Source organism: Channa argus, chromosome 20 (genome assembly GCF_033026475.1).
Source record: "Channa argus isolate prfri chromosome 20, Channa argus male v1.0, whole genome shotgun sequence".
NCBI classification, from domain to species: Eukaryota; Metazoa; Chordata; class Actinopteri; order Anabantiformes; family Channidae; genus Channa; species Channa argus.
The window spans coordinates 4,813,276-4,828,544 of NC_090216.1; the positions used below are offsets into that span (position 1 = coordinate 4,813,276).

The 15,269-nt window shown below is 38.6% G+C and overlaps 1 protein-coding gene across 1 annotated transcript in view; it reads left to right on the plus strand.

Moving 5' to 3' along the window:
- Nucleotides 1–7,878: 7,878 nt before the first annotated feature.
- Nucleotides 7,879–15,269, plus strand: part of cox10 (cytochrome c oxidase assembly factor heme A:farnesyltransferase COX10) — a 29,755-nt gene continuing 22,364 nt past the window's right edge. Inside the window, exons 1-4 of the mRNA XM_067488605.1 lie at nucleotides 7,879–7,994; nucleotides 9,404–9,549; nucleotides 9,746–10,109; nucleotides 10,671–10,795. Coding sequence (XP_067344706.1) covers nucleotides 7,964–7,994; nucleotides 9,404–9,549; nucleotides 9,746–10,109; nucleotides 10,671–10,795 — 666 coding nt within the window. The 5' untranslated portion in view covers nucleotides 7,879–7,963. The remainder of the gene's footprint in view (nucleotides 7,995–9,403; nucleotides 9,550–9,745; nucleotides 10,110–10,670; nucleotides 10,796–15,269) is intronic.

The window sequence follows — 15,269 nt, forward strand, 5'->3', positions numbered from 1 at the left end:
AGGATGTTAAAAGGGAAGAGCAAAGAAAATAGTAATGGAAGAAACAAGACAAGAGTCTAGTGTACAGTTGATTTAAAAATGTGCCAACAGCACATCAGCTGAATTTTATATCTATACCAGACAGAGTCATATAAATATTTTAAGATGAGCTTTTGCTTTTTTATGTTGGCAATCAATTGAATTTTATTTTGTTTTATTATGAAAAAAATGCATTAAATGCGACATAGAGTAGAATTAGGTTATGGTCAGTGATTATAGTCAACCAACAATTATTTCGCTCTTAAAGCAATAAATGTCAGACAGACTGAGTACAATTTTCAGTACAAATGGCATGTTATGGTTCGGCCTTTATGACAGATAAACTGACCAGCATGCATCCAGGTTTTCTACATTCTCATTGAGAATCAAAGCTTGAGTTTTACCTAAATTTAAACCGATTGTAAAGAAATGATTCAACTGCAGATTTTATCTTTCAAATTGCAAGCAACATTGCCCAATAGGGGGTACGTGTTTGTCTTCCAGCTACGGGGAACAATGTGGAAATCTGCATTTGATGGTAAAAAATTGCCTTAAAACCCAATATTATTTTAGCAGGGAGGAAAGAGATAGTCCATTTTGCAAATTGACTCCTTGAGGAGACTGCGGTCTTGCAATATCCTCACCTCCCCCATGTACTCCTCTGTGGGGAGACATACACAAGGCAGGAAACCGATCCCACAAAGACGGCCATGGATTTATGACACGGAGGCAAGTGCAACTGAACCTATTTCCATCTGGGCTGGGAGCCACTGCCGTACTTGGAGATTTATGATGAGGATGACACAGCTGATTACCCTCGGTTACTGAGGAGAATCGGACGTAGACGGGCTTCCGCTCTGTTTGGTGTGTGTGTTTGTGTTTATCATATCAATGGAACCACAGAAACCCAGATTTGTTTGTGGTCTTCATCAGACTTGATCTTCCCCAAAATCACAAAGACCTCCCATGTTTTTCGTGAACAAAACGTCAGCGACTTGTTGCCATTGCTGGCAACAAGTCGCATGAAAGTATTAGAAAAAGCAATGAAGGGATAAATAAAAAAAACAACACATCCAGACTAATGGAAACAACACACTTGTGAGTTGGGAACTCTGGATATGAAGAAATGTGGAGACTCTTCTGTGACCCCATAAACCGCATGTGCTGCGGCATTTTCCCTATTCCTCTTGACAAATTTGTGGGCTCAGTGTTACACTGTAGCCAAGCCTTGGACTTGCAGAATTCAGCCAAAACAAATAACAGCCGCAGAGTTGTTATGACCCCTTTGACACTGTACGGATCGTTCTTCAGCGTTATGGTCCCAGACACTCAACCAGCAAAGTGCACAATATCACCTTGCCCATTGCCGCATAAGTAGCTCTCAGTCGCCAAGTGCTGCCACCACACCAAGACAATGAAGCTGAATAGAAGAAATGCTATTGTTACCCGCTCAATAAATCACAAAGAAGTAAAAACAGCAAATAAGAAAGAAAGTGAAGCCAGATGTTTGCCTGTTCTCCTTGAACCAACATTTAACGTGTTGAGAATCAATCTATAGTTGCAAAATCACATGTCTGCCAGTTTTGAGTGTCTTGAGCTTCCCTAAAAAGCATTCCATAATCCTCAACCTCATCATAAACTGGGGTGACACGTTTGGATTTTTGTTAGTTTAACTTTAGGGGGAAGAGCAGAAAACACAAAGGACAGATGAAATCAAATTTCTCAGAAACCACTTGCCCCCTCCCAAAGCCTACTTTTAGGCCTTTGGGACGCATAGAGTCCATTGAATGGGTTTCATTCGTCTTAACTGTTTGGATGGGACTTTGGGTGAAAGGGGCTGCTCTGTGTGATTGATGAGCCATAGCCAATTAGAGGCTTAGCCTCAGAGGCCTGCAAAGACACTCGTGATCTCAGACATAAACATTGATGGCCATAGGGCCTGAGAATACCTGTTGTCCGTGGAAAGAGGGTAAATCTGTTGGCGGCAGCTGGGGACCACAACAGTTCTTCTTTGGAAGTTTTAGATGCTTCACTCAGTCAAAAATACCTTTAAAAAAAAAAACAAGCATCTCTAAAAAGAACAGGGAAATTCCACGAGTGATGTCACTCTTCCAGCATGCTACCATCCCTGTGAGGGTAGGCGGTTGCATGGTCGCTCCGACGCCCCGCCGTTGACGAGCAACAGGGCGCCAGCCAGGGGCTTGTTAGACAAACTATGACAACAAGATTCTGCCCTTGAAAATCAATTACAAACAAGAGAGCCTCTTTGCATCTGTTTCTGCTTGGAGTTATGTGGCACTGTCTGCCTTTTTTAGGAGGTCTGACCACTGCCATTCAAATGGTCATCCCCGTGGGATTAGTGATAGCACTGAAGCCTCTGGGACCGAGCTTGTAAATCAGAGCAGATGAACTGGGGTGATGAAAGGTCTGGGAGGCCTCCGTTATTGGACTAGGCCATTTACTGGGTCTTCTTGGGAGGTGGGTGTCTCATTATTGAGGCTTAGTGTGCTCCCCAGGGTGAGACATGTAAAAATAGAATAAAAAATGATTTGGCCATTTCTTCAGCGCCATATGTGGGCAGCAGTCTGTGTGCTTGGAGTAACGTATTACTGTCTATTAATGACCTTTCAGCTCTTTGCTTACACAACCTGGGGCCCATTCACCCTTCAGTTGATTCAGCATGTCACCTTTTCACCACTGAGTGCCAAGGAGCTGTGTTTTAAACAGAGAACGGAGCAAATTCCTGGACCCTTGAAATTGCTTAAGAGACACTTTTTCCTGTTGCCACGATAGCTTCACACTAAACCAGGCAGCCAGAGATCCTGACACTGCCCGCCCATCCATCTTTCTGACATCTGTTTTCCACTTAGGAATTATTTGTTTTTGCTTTTCTTGCATGTAAATTGGGCTGTTTTGAAATCATTTAGCTAAGAAAACAAAGGATTTTAAGTGATCATTAGATATTTTGTAAAGACTAAACACAGACCTGTATGTGTTAGTAATCTACCGACATTGCTATTGTTTATACCCCCATTTTTAGGATGCTTCACATGTGGTGTCGTGCTGAAAATTTCAGGCGAATTTATTGGATCAATTTCCTCTCTAAAATTCACACGTCCTTAAGTAATTCACAATCACTCCAAATACACAAAACTCTAATTCCACCATGCGTCTGCCGTTGGTAAGGCAGTTGTGTACGGACAACAGGGTTAGTGGTTCAGCTCCCAGTCCCTCCTGGCTACATGTTGAAGTGTCTTTGGGCAAGATACCGAACCCTAAGTTGCTTCTGGTGGGTCACTCACATACATGGCAGCCACTGTCGTCAGTGTGTAAGTGTGGGTGAATGAGAAGCAATATTGCAAAGCCCTTTGGCTAAAAGCCGACATAGCCTGACACAGTACAAGCTTTGACTTCTTTTATGCCTTTGTTTCACTCTGGAGAGGATGCTTTCCTTTTTCCAAGATGCAGTGAAAGCAGCATGACAAAAGGCCCTCCTACTGTGACCACCACTACAGGCAGAATAACTGTAAATGTTCTTTGAAAGCCCCTTTTGGGTTGAACAGACCTCACAAACTCTTCCTATTGTTACTGGGCCATTCCACTCACAGGGCTTTGTCCATCTGTTCTCCAGGTCCTCCACCTTATGGACCATAGGCATTAAAGGCTTTGTCTTTACTCAGTGGCTTGCATCATGCAATTATCTAAATAAGTGGAGCATCCTGTCTTTAGAAGAACAACACAATCCTTTATTTTTTAAAGTGTCAGAATCTCCTTTTCCACCACAAACTCAAAATTATCCACATTTCCTGTAGCTGCGTAGAAGCAAAATGGAGCAAACATGACATCATGCAATATAATCTGGAATTTTGAGTATTTTAATTACGTCCCATGAGGAAATTTAGGTTGGATACTCTCCGATTGCAACATTATCATACATTATGACTGGAGCGTGTTTTATCTCCAGACTGGGACCATTTCAATACAAATGAAATCTCCAGTTTTTGACATGACTGTTGTTATTTTTAAAATCCACACACATTTCATTTCTGGTGTCAAAATACTTCACCATCTCGACTCGTATCTGTTGGCGAGGAGGGATCCTATAATTTTTGGATTGGGACCAATTTGATACTACTGAAGTTATCAATGTCAGTTAAATATAAAATCAAATTATGACAGTTTTTTATTTTTTTGTTCTTCAACACTGCTGATAAGCAACAGATTAGGTCAAATACTTTTCCAAATGCTGAGTTCAGATGTGTTCATATTTGTCCTGGGGTCACATTTGGATACTGAGAGATAAACATTTTACCATTTAACAAATACTGACTCATAGCGCAGAGGATTATAGTTACTTTGAGTTCTGACTTTTTTCCCAGAATTTTGAGAAAAAAAAGTCATAATTAAAATGTATTTATTTTACAATAGCCTTAATCCTCTTTTATGGACACAGTGCACACCAGTACCTGGACCTTGGACTCTGTTGTCGGTCACCTTTTGGTCTAGTGTTCCTTAGTTAGCTCTGTTGTATGTGCTGTGGTTTGTTGTTATTAGCTGTTCTTTATATGTTGTGGATTTCCACACACTCGGTTATTTCTCATATCTGTTCACGGCGTGCACCTTTAAGTTTTTAGCTCTTTCTATTCTGCCCTGTTACCTGCTCAGTTAGTGTCCACCTTTAGGTTCTGTTTTACCGGTTTCCCATCTGTTCTTTTGTTTGTGCTCAGCTTCCACTTCTTATGCTTGGTCTTTAGTTATCTCAGCCTGGATTGTAGCTTGGCCCTTTTGGTTATTGTAGTCCCACTTTGTGTTTTGCTTTCTCTTGATTTGTGTTTTCGTATGTCGTATTTATCTCAGGATCTAGCTGGTTTTTGCCCTCGCCTCTGGAGTGATTTTTAGTTCACCCCTTCGGATGTTCCGTGTTTCTTTCTCTTACCTAGTTTACATTTACACTCCCATCCTTTTGTTTTTTCCAGCTTGGTCAATTCCATACCCCAGTTTTTGTACTCCCTCTCAAACCCTGACTCTTAGTTTAACTAGCCCTGCTTCGTGCTCAAACCCTTAGTTTCACTAACCCCGGTTGACATCCTACGAGATCAGGTTTTCAAGTTATTTTCTGACACTTTAGTTCTCCTGTTCTAGTTTCAAGCTTAGTTCCTTAGTTTTTTTCTGAATCAACAGCCTGTCCTGTTAAGTTGAGTGAATTTTGTTATTCCTTCTTTTCCCTCATTTCAGAATAAAGTTCCCTTATATTATCATAAGCCACATGTTTTTACTTTTGGGTCTGTTCTCATAGACAAGTTGACAGTCGAAGTATCCCTTGGGGTTATATTTGTCCATAATATTCCACCACATTTTGATGTTGAAGGGTCATATTCCATTAAAATACTGAGTCCAAATATTTAAATGTATGATATATGGGTATACTTGGATATTTTCATGTACAGGATATTGTATACTAATTGAAGCAATTTGTGACTTCTATTTCATCTGTGAACAAGAGATATGGAAAAATCCTCTGATATGATCCAGACTCTTTTTGGAATATAAAAGAGAACTCTTTAAAATCTTTGGATTTTCACACAGTGTGAAATTATCAAACAGCACTCTCTGTATGGAGTAAAACTGAGCAATAAACCTTTTTTTTTCAGCACTAATCCTAAAGTGCTTGACTGGGTCAGTGCAGAATGAAATCTCTTAGGACAGCCTGTAATGGTTATCTCCTGTAATAAAGGTGCTCTTGGGCTGAGTCTGGGATGGCCTTGTGTGTATTGTTGGCATTCATCAGCCACTGCATCTTGATGGTGCACGAAGATTACACCATCTAATCTTAGCTGGGAAGGAGTAGCTGGCAGTGGAGTGAAATGAATGAGATGAATAAGAAGAAAAGCTCCGCTTGGACTGCTTTGAGTTCATAAACAACACCTGTGATCGTAAAAGATATTTGCATCATGGCTCATTCATTGAAACAAATCCCATACGTCATATGACTGATTGCTGAAAAGTGAACTGCACTTTTACAGTACATGAAGACTGCAAAATTAGTTTGTATCCAAATGTAATTACCAGATGAACAACAAAGAATGTTTTCATTTATATTGAATATGATTTCTACAATCAGCTCACCATAATAATGGTCCTCCTGGGTCAATAAAATGTTATTGTTCAAGGAAATGAAACACTGCATTGAAACAACCAATCACACTGTTTTATTATCTTTGTTTGACTAAAGCCAGGCTGTGAAGTGAAAGCAGTGGAAAGGATATTAATCAGGTTTCCACCTTTATCCGTAGCAACCAGGGCAAACAAGATGCTCATACATACAAATAACAGGCCAAACAGCACGGCTACTCAGAGGACACACAAGGTCAAGAGGCAAAAGGCCAGATATTGAATTAGATTGCAATTTTGGATTAAATGAATCCAGCTTTTAATTTAGATGCATTGGGTAATAATTGAGATCATGAAGATTTTTAGTGACCTGGCAACTGGTGTAAAACACAGATTTTAATTGAAGACTTTGCTTGCTGGAAAACTATTGGTGTCCTCTTTGAATTATAGTACAGAGACATATGTTTGAAATGGAATAAACCTGTGGTTTCAACGCTGTTATCGTAGATTACTTTGCCTGAAATGAGAACCATCATCACGTTTATTGTGAAATAAAGAAACACGCAATTAAACATTACACTGCAGTGAAAAAGAGGACAGGTAGTTTTTACACCGCATATATGATATTAATACAATATTTAATAAAGGCTGCTGTTTAGTAGTATGGCAATGTGTCACAAGAATATTATTTTAAAATAATACCAAAAACAATTTAGTCGTGAGTCTGTAACATTGCCCATTTATACAATACTGCTCTGCAGAATAGAATTCTGTCATTCTGCTGTCACTTACTCGTATTCTTTTTTAAATCAAGTAAATGGGTACATTTTTAATGCCCAAAAAGGTAAGGTGTAATTCTATAGGATATGTAAATATCATTACTATCCCACAATGGTGGTGCAGTTAATGAGAATTTCTTTTGCTAAGCACAAGACTAAAAATACTTAGTTGTTTCTGTAAAAGCCCTATGTTAAAGCATTTTAACATAGTCGGTTTAGTCATGCAGCTTTGTAGGGGGATTGCAACTAATGATTGTTTTCATCAAATATTATTCTGATTTTGTTTTTCACAGCAAACAAAGTATATGGCTTGTATAAATGTAGAAAAATAGTGAAAGGTCCCCATAACATTCAACCAGAGGCAAGTGAAGTGAAGTGATCTGTAAGACATTTTTACATTAAAAAAGACTGATTACTCCACTAGGCTATTATTTCTGTCCTCTTCATAGACCAGACTGTAGTTTAAACTAGCCTATGACAAAACATCTGATTTCATAAGTTTTAAATTTGTATCGTAGAACAGTACCTTATGGGCTTCATCTATAATGTAATATCTTGGGATCTGCATGTCACAGTGTCCTGTGCACGATGGACAATCTAATAGCTAAATGTAAACCCAAAAATCCATTGCCTTTTTTAAATTTATTTTGATTAAATTTTATTTATTTTTATGTTGTGATTTGTATTGGTGGTTTTCCGCTCATCAAAGATACTCATAAATTATGTATATGTTGGTAAGCCAATTAAAATAACATGATTTCAAACACAGTTTTGTTTTTTTTTTGTCCTTTCGGCTTATCTTGTGAGTTCAGGGTCGCCACAGCGGATCATTGTCCGCATCTTGATTTGGCACAGTTTTTACGGCGGATGCCCTTCCTGACGCAAGTATAATTAATGTAAACTACATTGGAATGTAATGTCAATAAAGCATGAAGGAGAAAAAAGCGCTTATCGGTTTTGACCCGGAAGTGTTTGCCTTCATCTAACGAGGTCAAAATGGCGGCCTGCACGGTGTGAAGGGGTCGAAACGTCAGACGGCTTTATGCGTCGACAACATGTATAAAACGCCATGTAGCAGACTGTCAGGTAAAACCGGAGACAACGTGGTGCTTACTTTTACATGCTGTTCTGTATCAAATACATTTTTAAATTACATCGACTGAAAACAGCCGCTGAAGCTAAAGCGAAGCTAGCTGGCTAGCTTAGCATGTAGGCTAGCGTACCGGGTTAGCACCTGAGATGTTTGGCAGTAGTGTAAAGGTGACCTTAACTCACACTCGGCGGGTTTTATCACAATAGCGTTGTGTTTGTTTGAGTGTAATTGGTAGTTAACCAGCAACGTGGAAAAAATGTGATTCATCACTTTGAATTGACCTTAATTGTAAAGAAAGGATGCCTCCGACAACACAGTGGCTATGACGTTTACCTCATATTTGGATTCCACGCATTAACACTATAGCGTTAATGGTGCGTTTCTGATATCCACATAAAATATAAGAAACACCTATCAGTTTATTAACCAGCCCAAATGGTGGCAAGGTTAAATCACCTTTCCAAGGCGGTTTTAGCGGAAGCTCAACGTTATAGATATCAAATGACGTAGGATCTGTTGCATGTTGGCATCATATTGGTCATAGCCAGATTTAAACTAGTAGCTTAGTGTATGTGAAGCCTAGTAGCTATGCACTTAATGCCCACTAGATCTGATACACCTGCAAAATAAAATTCACTTCAGTACACCAGCTGCGTCTCAAGTTATCTATTTAGGAAATCAGTTATGCTCCGTCTTGAATGACCAGGTCTGAGAAGTATTAATTTTACTTTTTTTTTTTTTTTTTTTTTACTGTGTGTAAGTTTGTAGTTCACAGTGACGCTGAGTTACATTGCACTGAGATTTGTACAATCTTTTGCTCATTCTATTTACCACTACCAGTAACACGTGTTTCAGTATAATACAGTCCGGTAAATCCACTGCTACCAACTAAAACACGGCAAAAAACACACCGTAGAATTACTACCTCTTAGAAAGTTTCAAGTAAAACCAATCATTTTATAAGAACAAAAGCACATTACCTGACCTTTTTGCTAGAAGAAAAGTAATTTAGTTTGTAGCTTGGAAAGATTTTAAAAATGTTTTCAAACAAATTTAGCTGATTTTTAGATGTAACGTTTTACTGTAATTTAAATTTATTTAAAGAAAGGGAGTCTTTATTGTATAGCTGTTAGCTGTAAATGATCATCATAAGCCTAATGGACAGGGTTCAAAACGTAAAGAAATGATACAAATTAGGGTAGGCCAAATGTTGTACATCTGTTGGTAAACATGCTAGAAGGGAAATTATATTAATCTGACCCAAGTGACATCAATACAGTGCAGGAGTCCAACCTTGTCTTTTAATTGCCACAATAAGGTGTGTGTGTGTGTACACTGGCAGAATTGTACCAAAACAATGGTATATATTTCACTTGCTAAACACTGTTTTTTCATTTTATAGGGTTGGTTGGTTTAGGTGTGAAACAGAAATTAGTCCAAAATGTTCCTATTCGATGTAACCAGACTGCCCGTAGTCTTATTCAGCTGCATGGAAGAGCTCCATCAAACTGGCTGACTTACCAGCATCTCAACTTTCTCAAACGGCAGGTAACTTGAACTAAGCCCAAAATCTTTTTTTTTTTTTTTCCATTGCAGTGTTCTAGGCAGTGTAAAATGTTGGTTGCTTTATATTAATACTTATTCTTTATCCTTTATATTTTTGTGTGCATTTTTTAAATGTAGTTTTATTGTCACAACAGGACATTATCCCATGATTCACTTTCTCCACCTATTTTTCTTTCAGTATGTGACAAAGAATACCAGTGAGCTCCACCAACGTGCCATCCTGAAACAGGCTTCTGTTCAGACCATTGTAGATGAAAGAGATGACAGTGTTGAAAGGCAGGTGGAGAGAATACCTACTATTGATCCTGCTGTTGCATACCCCGAGACACAGCTGGAAATCTCCCCCTTAAAGCCTTCTACAGAAGATGTGGCAATACAGAAAGATTCTGTATCCAGTGCGGTTGTGACTTCAGATGTGACTCCTAACATCGAGGTGAACAAAGAAAGGGGATCGTGTCTGGAAAGACAGTGGAAGCAGTCGAAGGTTGATGTGGGTGACTTACCGGAAATCTACGCAAAGCTTGCAAAAATCAAACTTACAGGTAGAGTGCAGAGTACATATTAATTACATAATTTGACTTGTCACAGATGGAAGTAAATACTTGGACAGGGTTACTCCAAATATAAGAAGCAGACAGGCACAGTGTGCTACTGTTACAGTTTATTTTGTGCTTAGGCTATTCCGAAACGTAGTTTGTGATCTTCACAGCCTACCATGCTGTTGTTGCTGCTCTATTTACAAAAAAGAAAATTGAGAAAAAAGGTGTAATGTATTGAAATCCATATCTGAAACTTGGGTTAAGGTTTAATAGCATTGTATTTAATCTGATTCAAATTTTGAAACCACCTATTGAATGCGAACAGTTTATCAGATCTGTGTTCAAACATATTTGTGTAACTGTTAAGTTTAAATAAAGCTATTACATAGTGTCTTAAGAATGTAGCTTATTTACTCAGGGGAATGCTGTCAGATGAAAACCCCATGGATGAGTTATTCACTTATTGTTATTTTTGCAGGATTTGTAGTGTTGTGAACTTGCTGTGTTCCTTCTCACTATTCTCTCTTTTTTTTTTTTTTTATTTATTTTTTTTTTAAATTTCAGCATTGGTGGTTGCAACTGCAGCAGCTGGCTATGCAATGGCTCCAGTGCCTTTTGATCCAGTTATCTTCTTTGTGTCTTCTCTGGGAACAGGCCTGGCCTCTTGCTCTGCCAATTCAATCAACCAGGTCAGTTATCCTCAGAACAAGAGTAAACACAGTCCTGCATATCTATGCTATGTACAAATTAGCATGTACAAATGTTTCTTCATCAGAAATTAACATGCAAATTCAGTTTAAAGGGATGCAAACCTAATCGTTAACTTAACATTTTAACATTGCACATTAACTAGTATAAATGTTCTTTTGTCATCAGAAGTAACGAAAACGGTCAAGGACTGTATTAAAAAAAAGTTATAATAAAATATCGAAAATGAAAATATTGCGAAGGTTTCTATCCCCACATAATTTAAAATTTAACATTAATCAATTTCTCACAAAGGAACATTTGTACTAGCTTATTGTGCATTAAATAACATGTTGATGGAAAAACTTGAAATTTCAAAAAAAGGATGCAAACCTTGGCTTTGTTGTGTGTTTGGCATAGGGAAAACAGCATATATAGATTATCATAGCACAAATCATCTTGATAAACCCATATGTAATATTCAAATGTTATTGTTTTACCATAGACTTGCGTCACTACATTGTCAAAAAGGCTTCATTTCAATTAGAATTTCTCCAGGAATATACAAGTTTGTCTGATAAACTGGCAACTCTTAGTGAGTTAATATCTGCAGCTAATTTCCTGAATCTGCAAACAGAGAAAGGAAAAGAAGTGAAATGCATGGCTTCTGTAATTGTTTTAAGGATTAGAAATAAACAAAACACATGTCTGTGGTCTATAATCGGTTTATTTTTTAAGTACCAATTTCCTTTTTGATGGAACGTAATGAGGACTTGTCTCAGAGCTGGCAAAATATCTAGTAGTGTTAAAATGCATAATGGTTTTTTTGGTTGACATGTTATTTAAACATGAACTTGCTTGTTGACAGACACCCACATCCACAATTGTTTTTCTTAGTGTTGCCTGTGTGCTAGAAAATGCTGAGAGAGCCAGTACATCCCCAGTTTTACCCACTTTAAATTCCTCTTTTGCTACGCATCTTAAAAATGCATTGGACTTACTGTAATGTTATTATTTCCTACCAAATCAGTTTTTTTAAAGCCACAATAAAATAAAATAAAAAGGGCGCACTGAAAATATCTGAAATGAGTTGGGCGCCCTTCTGCTGATGTTGATGCTGTACATTTCAATTTGCTCTCTAACTTCAGATCATTAGTACAATGGGTGACTTATCCCTTAGCCCTAGAAAGAACTCTGTTAAGTTGTCTTTGGCCTGTAATTTGGCAAAGGCCTTAATTATACTGCAGGCCCTCGGGGCAGACCCCACATCCCATGCCCGACATTTCCAACTGCTGTCTATGTGGTTTTACAACAACAAAAAGTGCCCCACCAAGTCAAAAACATAGTTTGTACCAACACATTTACAGTCATTTGTACAGAGTTTGTTACAGTCATATAACGAGCATTACATGCACTTAAGGTTACGTTTGGCCTATTCCGGAAAATGGATTTCAGAACGGGAAAGCTGGTTTTGGGATAGGGGATTAGGGAACCCTGATTTCCCCTGGTAGAGTTCTTCTCTGCCATGTATACATGTAATCAGGTTTCTAATCAGCTTTTTCCAACAGTGCATGTAAATGGCAAAAGTCTGCAGACGGCACAGTGAAAGGCTGAATGAGGGAGAAGTCTTTAAAGGAGTAATGTCACGTCCTTTTTAAATCAGTCTGCACAAAGTCTGACATTATCTGAATAAATAACTTACCCCTGCACATGCTGTTTTTTTTTTTTTATGTTTTGTTTTTGTTTTTTTATTCAGAGAGTTTGCAGTTTGTATTATCAGTAGTTTCTCTCTCCCTTTTCTTTTTCTGTCTCTCCCTGCACGGTCACTCTGCAGCAACACAAACACAGCAAAATACAGAAAAAAGTTGAAAAACAGCATTTTTCTGTCACTATATGATTAATGTAATGTAATCAATGATTCCAAAATAAATGGGAGATGGAGGAGAAATCGCATTGCCTGCGTGCTGCATGTGTACGTGGATTTCCTGTGAAACATGTCATAGGTTCAATGTGGTTATAATTGTGCAAATGTTTATACAGGTTTGTCTTTTTGGGGGCTGTGAGTCTATTGTTCAGATTAAAATTGTGTGGTCTTCAATTTCCTTAAACAGAGCTGTACAACTCTTATGTGCAGCCCTACCATACACAGAGCAGGTGTGTAAATGGTCTTTGGGTATTAAAAAAATGTCCCCTACCCCTCCATAGTGAAAAAAGTAGCCTAGAGTCAAGCTCCATGATGTGGATTTTTTTTATTTTTATTTTTTAAATAGATGCCCTGGTTCATACCCTTGGCAATAGGTTCAAATAAGAGACAATTTTAAGTGTTGTTCCATGTTTGCAAAATATTCAGATTTGTTAAGCTTAGTGTCAAAACTAATCCCTTAGTCACTTTGGGCGTTCTCCCTCGGACTTTACAGACATTAGCAAAAAAAGCTGACTTATAAAAAAATGCAATGACTTGGAAAAGCTGTTGTTAAGAAACACGTAGACTAAATCTAGTTTTAACCCTACAGTAAAAGGGAAGCGTGAGCTAAAGTAAAGCGCAGACGAAGATGAAATGGGCAGCTGGGCAGGGCCACACTTGGTGGGCTGGGATTCCAACCTGCAGCCTTCGGTATCCCAACCCAAAGCTCTACCACTGAGCCGCCAGGCTGCCATTCATTCTGAAATAATTACTATATTTCAGTGTAATGTTGAGTGTTTTGTTTTTTTCATGAAATAGACTCTATCAGGACATTCATAAAACTTCAGTATAAAGGGATCAAAAATTCTGATGTTTTATTTTAAAAATGGACTCTCTTAATCATAATGATACGAAAGCGCCTATGTGACAATACTGTGGTTAAAAAGTGGTCTCTGTTTGAATGGATGGTATTTTTGGAATGCATCACATGTTTTCTGTAGATAAAAATACAGTCAACTGTTAAGTGATCCTAGAGGACTATTACATTTTCTGTGTTTTCACAAAATTGCCTTGTCTTTGAAATTCATCAGTGCCAAGACCTTTTTGTTTTTTGGGGGGTTTTTTTGTGGCTAATAGCTGGTATGTGAGCCAAAGCCTTGGCATTAGTCAGATTCTTTCTGCTCCCTTATCCCTGGTTCTCCATGGGGGCATGGCATGTTGTCATAATATTAACCGGCAACAGTTGGAGGTAGTGTAGTTTGTTTTACTGGTAACCTGTCTTAAAGTTAGGTGAGGTTCTCAGTCAAAGTAGTGGCTAAACATCAAATTTAAGTACAAGTTTCCTTGTTAGTTGGTAGCTCCTTGTCTCCCTCTGCTTGTCTGGTATGAAAAATATGTTCCTGTCTACATACAATTTAACAGTAGTTTTTGGTGCTTTGTTTGGAGAAGAATGTGGTTTTCCTCTGCGTAATTATACACACAGAAGCACAAGAGATGTTGTGTGACATGTAATTGAGTGTTGCACTGCGACAGTGGTGATACTCTGCCTCTCTGCAATGGACTAACGCACTCAGGATCATCTGTCAAAGCTGAGCCTTCACCTGTGTATACTTGATCTCAGCCCTTCATTTGTTGTTCATAATCCTAGACAGAGAAATTGTAATTGAGAAGAAAAAAACCTCCTACCTTCACATCTGCTGTGAGTGTTATTTTATTCCTTTGACTCCCTTTCATTGTAAAAGAAACTACAGATTCTTCATTAGTGTGTCTAGTTGTGATCAAAGCTAAATGTCACTTGTGAAAAATCAAAAGCTCAACAAACAAATCAAAGCAGAGAAAGATCACTTCCTAAAGATTCTGAAGCTCCACCCTAATCTCTTAATGCGCTCTATGTAAAAAAAAGCAGGGGCATGTGCATGTAGTCGACCACACAACTGCTGAATTACCTTGAGGGAAGGAGAAAAATGCCTTGAGGGAGAGAAAAATTCTTCGGCTCTTGGTAGTGGCAACCAGACCTTCAGTGGAGCTGTCAAAAGCCAAGGCTGCTCTTTGTCCCATTGGGAAGTGCCCTTAGGCCGAACAGAAATGATGTGGTTTCTTTTCAAAATGTTACTCTATTTAGGAAACTGACGGGAGGGTGCAAGCACTTGGTGTCACGTAACAATGGCATGTCACGGCCTAGATTTTCCCACCGCAGTCGCACAGCTTAATGTTGTCCTTTCTGTCTTACAGTCAGACAGGACAATCAGGTCCAACAGCAAAGGGATTATTTGAGCTTTTAGTTCAAGTAGCTCTCATGGATTGGAACTTTTTCATCTGATTTTTTTGTTTACACCTCCATCTTGGAGTTTAGGCTGCCAAAGCAAGAGTGGAGGTGCACTGAGCCTACTCTGAGGGAAATAGCTTGGCCTACTGTAACTCTCACTAAAGTTACCTTGATTTCTGCACAATAGAATATAAATAGAATTCATTAGATCAAAAATACTGTTTGGTGTGGTCTTCAGGATCCCTGGGCCCCACACCAGGCACAGTGGTTCCGCCATCATCACCTTCCAGTCTTGCCACTACTCCAG